The sequence below is a fragment of the Callorhinus ursinus genome, unplaced genomic scaffold (genome assembly GCF_003265705.2).
Source record: "Callorhinus ursinus isolate GAN/ISIS: 27379988/994484 unplaced genomic scaffold, GSC_fseal_2.0 scaffold8, whole genome shotgun sequence".
NCBI classification, from domain to species: Eukaryota; Metazoa; Chordata; class Mammalia; order Carnivora; family Otariidae; genus Callorhinus; species Callorhinus ursinus.
This window is the reverse complement of record NW_027397070.1, coordinates 33,452,603-33,458,676: the sequence shown is the minus strand read 5'-3', so window position 1 is coordinate 33,458,676 and position 6,074 is coordinate 33,452,603. Positions and strand designations below refer to the sequence as shown.

The window sequence follows — 6,074 nt, the reverse complement described above, 5'->3', positions numbered from 1 at the left end:
TGAGGTATTAAAAAGTTATTCAATATGTGATGCTCTCAATAGTCAGTAGACTCTTGTGAAATTTTTTTTTCTAAGCATACAGAAACTGAAGTAATTAATTTTAACTCATTTTGTCATCTGGTTCTTAAGTCTGTGATTGAATTACCAGACCAAAATGAAAGATTTATAGCTTTATAACTTTATAGTTAATGTTCTTGATTTTCCTATTATACAAAAACTAATGTTTTCCACTCATTTTCTATAAAATTCTGTGGTAAAGAAATCACTTACCTTCAAAAAAAACGAAACTATCACTAGCTTACTATGACAAGAAATTTTATACACATTAGAGAGATTTGCTGTGCTTTCTTTTTAAAATGAAAATAGAGGGGTACCTGGGTGTCTCAGTTAAGCATCTGCCTTTGGCTCAGGTCATGATCCTAGGGTCCTGGGATGGAGCCCTGCACCAGGCTCCCACCTCAGTGGGGAACCTGCTTCTCCCGCTCCCACTCTCCCTGCTTGTGCTCCCTCTCTTGCTGTCAAATAAATAAATAAAATCTTTTTAAATAAATTAATTAATTAAATGAGAATAGAACTACTATTTTCTCTCCAAATTTCACAAGTCATATTAACTTATCTACATTAAAAAGTAGGCATTGCCTATATCTTCCTAAATTCTAATCCAAACCAGAGCCAAACCCTTGCAGTAATATTCACGCCTTCTGTACTTCACCGCCTCTCCTGGAGTCAACACTAGGGAAATTAACTACCCACCCCCCACCTCCATGTGTCTAACCAGTCACAAAGCCCCGCTGAGTCTACCTTCTAAATATTGCTCACAACTATCCCTTGCCATCCTTGGTAAGGGTTTTGCCTCATTAATTAACCTCTTTCAAGCCAACCTCCTTTCCCTCACTGATCTCTTAGCTCTAGATACTTAAATGCGCTCATCATAAACAAAATGACGCAAACATCCTCTGTCTGCCTTCCTTCTCTAGCTTGCTGTCACCCGTTTCCTTCCCTTTGTAGTCAAATTTCTACATTCCTGACTCTCTGTTCATCGGATACATTTTCTCGTCTTCCCATTTGTTATTTGACTATTGTCATTTGGTTTCTACCTCATTATTTGTTGGAAATTATGCTTGATCTAACTGCCAGATCTAAAAGCCCCCTGAGGGTTTATGCAATCCACAGTGGATGCTGCTGTGGACTCCTGGCAGCCAAGTGTGGTTCATGTTAGAGCAAGTATCTACATGCCCTTGGTGCTGGGTCAGCCATAGAGACACTCACAGAAGCCCTCAAGGTCACGAGGTTAGTACTCAGTCCCCATTAGTACCCACCAGTGCTGCAATTGTGTGGGCCCAGGGCCATCTCCTCTTCACCATGAAGTTGCAATGAGTTTGGCTCCAAGTCCTCTAGACTCCAAAAGAGTTGGGGCACCCTTCTCTTCAACTCCTAAAACCCACAAATTCCATACCATCCCTCTTTAGGACAATGTTTTTCATACGTGTGGGTATGAATACCTGGGGATCTTAAACTGCAGATTCTCATTTATTAGGAATGGGGTGGGGCAGTTCTAGCAAGCTCCCAGGTGATGCTGATGTTACTAGTAGGACTGCATTTGAGTAGCAAAACTTTCTAAACAATCTATTTTAGTTACCCATTTGGGTTCAGGCTTTACAGGTGAGCCGTCTCCTTTTTGCTCGAAAATACATAAGGAGCCTGTGAGCTCTCAGCCGCGAGGTGACCTCATGGTCACAGCAACTTTCCTTCTTCAGAAGAGGCTGAGGAAATTACCTTACTTTGAAAAGCAAAACAAAATGAAAACCAAAAACACAAGACCGCTGACTTCTCAATTGGCCAGTGTGCCTCATTAAATACGTCACTCTAACCTGCCTGGCTTTTTTCCCTTTACCTGCTTAACTTTTTCTACTCCCTAGCATTCCACCCGTGGTTCTTCTCTCTCTTCACTCAATACCCTGTCCCTAGTCATCACATGCATGCTCATGCTTTTCTCTCTTGTAGAGAGAGGCTGAAAACTTCCAAATCCCTAAATCCTAAGGTTCAGAGCCATACTGCAGGTCCACTACTTGGTGTGCAAGTCAAACTCATCCGCCCCCTAGAATACTCTTGTATTCTCTAACCTGATGAATGGTACCACCATCCTGCAAGGTGGGAACTTGTGATTTATCCTTGGCTTCTTGTTCATGCCCTTTCATCTCGTCTGTTGATGCTTCTGAGGCAGATGTCTGTGGATTCGCCTGGCATCATTCCATTCTCCTTCCTTTATCAACAACACTCACCTTTTCCTGTGGAAAACGATCCATCCCCTGCATGCAGCCTTGCTGGGACTGCCAGACTTTCTCTCCCTGGACCTGGGATCTTGAGAGAAATGACATAAGGTCTGAAAAATGGCTGAAGTGGACTTACTCCAATAGCGCTTTAAAGAGATCACCCTCCATTTGTTTCTGCTTCTCGACCTGCTATCTCTGCCCTGACTTCTCTTGTTCTTGGGGCTAGCTGTTAGATTATCCTTTTGTAATGCGAACTCCCCCTATCCCTCCAATAAATCCCTTTTTTGCTTAAGTGAGACAGGATATTGTTTATATCCAAAGACCCCAATCCAACATCTAATAATGCATTCCTATAATGCATTAATTTACCACCTTAAATAAACTTCTGTTTATACTGCAAATTTCCAGTAAGATATTTTTCCTCACTGAAATAAGCATCCAGGGTGCCTGGGTGGCTCAGTTGGTTAAGCGACTGCCTTCGGCTCAGGTCATGATCCTGGAGTCCCGGGATCGAGTCCCGCATCGGGCTCCCTGCTCAGCAGGGAGTCTGCTTCTCCCTCTGACCCTCTTCCCTCTCGTGCTCTCTATCTCTCATTCTCTCTCTCTCAAATAAAAAAATAAAATCTTAAAAAAAAAAGAAATAAGCATCCAAAGCACTAGTATCGGTGGTTCTAAGATCTGCAAGTATACTGGTCATTCTTTAGAGCAGTGTTTCTCAAACTATACTGTGCATCAGAATCACTTGCAGGGTGTGTGGCTGGGCCCCACCCCTAGATTTCAGATTCAGTAGATTTGGGGTCGGGCCTGAGAATCTGCATTTCTAACAAAGTCCCAGGTAATGCTAATGCTGCTGGTGTAGGGTCCACACTTTGAAAACCATGGTTTTAAAGAACCTAAGGATTTATCACATTTTTCCCCATTAGAGGCTCTGCTCAGAAACTTGAGATGCAGCTTCCCTGGGCAGGAAGGACCTATCTGTTCCTGAACCTCCCAGCCAGATACGTGGAGCTGCATCAGTGGTGACTCCCTGGCTGGTAGCACTTGAGACTCAAAACACACTACATTCCAGATAACTGAGGAAGGATGCCAGGAGGGCAAGGAACCAATTGTTCCCTACCCCTGCCCCCCCCCCCCGGCCCCCCGCCATGTGTGAACCCGTTCTGGTCCTGAGGTCTAGGCCCTTGAAATTAAGATGACATGCTGCCTCCAAGATCCATATCCTTGCTCCTCAGAGCGCCTGTATCAGATCTGTGGGGTTTAGTTTCATGGGCCCATCCCCAGTAATCCTAGGAGTCAGCCAGTGAATGTGCATTTTAATAAGCTCACTACCTCAGTGGTTCTCAAAGTGCAGTCCTCGGACCGGCAATATCATCACTACCTACGAACTTGTTAGAAATGCAAATTCTGCGACAGGACCCCAGATCTACGGGATCTGAAACTCGGGTTGGGCCCAGTCACTTGTGTTTTAACAAGCCCTCTACCTGATTCTGTTGCATGCTCAAGTTTGAGAACACCTGGTTCATATTATTCTGCCCCTAAAGTTTAAATCTCCGGATTTGAACTGTTTTTCACTTCAGGTTCTAGATCCCTTTCCTACCTGCATGTGCCAGAAACGTCAACAGGAAGCACAACCAAAGTCTCCCTGTAGGACATTTGTAACCAACTAAGGCAGCTTGAGAGCGAACCCTTGTTGAATTTGGTCATTTCTATGACGGCCGGCCCCGCTTTCCCTGGCCCTCATATAAATGAGGTCTCCGAGAGGGTCGACCTGACCCTCCTCTGAAGCCCGGACCCCTTGGCTGGACAACCTCGGGGAGAGTTGATGTGGACCCGCTCTTCGGAGGGTACTGGGTCGGCGTCCCGCCCCGCGCTCCTGCGTAAACACCGTTCCCTCGGCAACGCCTGGAACGCACGTCAAAGGATCCGCGGGGTCCGGGGCGACCGCCGAGCCCGTCTCCAGGCAGAGGCTTCTCACCCCAGCCCGAGCCACCCCCCGCCCCCGCTCGGGCTTGCGGCCGCCTCCCCCGGTGCGGGATGAACACAGCCGCGGCCGCCGCGGGGCCCCATGGAGGAGCAGCCGCCGCCGCCGATCCGCCCGCCAGCGAGAATGGCCTTGTTGGGCAGCCCACACCCCGGAGCCCCCTCCGCGGCCGCCGCACCTGGCGGGACTTCCTCCGCCGCGACAGCGGCGGCCGTGCTCTCCTTCGGCACCGTGGCGACCGCGGCGGCCGCGGCGCTGGGGAACCAGAGCGACGGGAGCGGGGGCGGCAGCACTGGCGCCTCGGCTGGCGGCGGCCTGGGCGGGCCCAGGGCGGCGGGGGCGGCGGGGAGGCCGCCGCAGGACCCCGAGGCGGCGCCGCTGCTGTCGCACGGGGCGGCGGTGGCGGCCCAGGCGCTCGTGCTCCTGCTCATCTTCCTGCTGTCTAGCTTGGGCAACTGCGCGGTGATGGGGGTGATCGTGAAGCACCGGCAGCTCCGCACCGTCACCAACGCCTTCATCCTGTCCCTGTCCCTGTCGGATCTGCTCACGGCGCTGCTCTGCCTGCCCGCCGCCTTCCTGGACCTCTTCACGCCGCCGGGGGGCTCGGCCCCCGCCGCCGCCGCCGCCGCCTCCCCGGCCGCTGGGCCCTGGCGCGGCTTCTGCGCCGCCAGCCGCTTCTTCAGCTCGTGCTTCGGCATCGTGTCCACGCTCAGCGTGGCCCTCATCTCGCTGGACCGCTACTGCGCCATCGTGCGGCCGCCGCGGGAGAAGATCGGTCGCCGCCGGGCCCTGCAGCTGCTGGCCGGCGCCTGGCTGGCGGCCCTGGGCTTCTCCTTGCCCTGGGAGCTGCTCCGCGCGCCCCGCGAGCCCCCGGCGGCACAGAGCTTCCACGGCTGCCTGTACCGGACGTCCCCGGACCCCGCGCAGCTGGGCGCGGCCTACAGCGTGGGGCTGGTGGTGGCCTGCTACCTGCTGCCCTTCCTGCTCATGTGCTTCTGCCACTACCACATCTGCAAGACGGTGCGCCTGTGCGACGTGCGCGTGCGACCCCTGACCACGTACGCGCGCGTGCTGCGCTTCTTCAGCGAGGTGCGCACGGCCACCACCGTGCTGATCATGATCGTCTTCGTCATCGGCTGCTGGGGGCCCTACTGCTTCCTGGTGCTGCTGGCCGCGGCCCGGCAGGCCCAGGCCACGCAAGCCCCCTCGCTCCTCAACGTGGTGGCTGTGTGGTTGACCTGGGCCAACGGGGCCATCAACCCTGTCATCTATGCCATTCGCAACCCCAACATTTCGATGCTCCTGGGACGCAACCGGGAAGAGGGCTACCGGACTAGGAATGTGGACGCCTTCCTGCCCAGCCAGGGCCCCCGGCTGCAGGCCAGAAGCCGCAGTCGCCTTCGAAACCGCTATGCCAACCGGCTGGGAGCCTGCAGCAGGATATCTTCTTCCAACCCGGCCAACGGGATGGGAGGGGATGTGGCTATGTGGGCCCGAAAAAATCCAGTTGTGCTTTTCTGCAGGGAGGGACCCCCAGGGCCTGTGACAGCAGCGATCAAACAACCTAAATCCCAAGCCGGGGATACCAGCCTCTAAGAAGGGCCGGGATGCATAGCTTGTGAAGGCAAATTTTCACCTGCTCCGTTTAATGATGCAGGATTCCGGGGAGAATCGTGTATTTCATAAAGCCAGACATTTAAAAAAAAGAGACGGAGGGGGAGGCTTACCACTTACCCCCAAACGACATACAAGACAATGTGCCCTTCTTCAAAAGTGCCAAATGTAAAATGCAAAAATTAAAACAGTATCAAACCACACAA

The 6,074-nt window shown here is 52.2% G+C and overlaps 1 protein-coding gene across 1 annotated transcript; it reads left to right on the top strand.

Moving 5' to 3' along the window:
• The first annotated feature begins 3,723 nt into the window (after positions 1–3,723).
• On the top strand, positions 3,724–6,074 carry GPR135 (G protein-coupled receptor 135). The gene has a single exon (XM_025870506.2). It carries the CDS (start codon positions 4,339–4,341, stop codon positions 5,848–5,850), a length of 1,512 nt encoding a protein of 503 aa, XP_025726291.1. The 5' UTR covers positions 3,724–4,338; the 3' UTR covers positions 5,851–6,074.

Bases quoted from the DNA above. Each gene is read 5' to 3' on its own strand.
- GPR135 (XM_025870506.2), top strand. From the start codon at position 4,339: ATGGAGGAGCAGCCGCCGCCGCCGATCCGCCCGCCAGCGAGAATGGCC.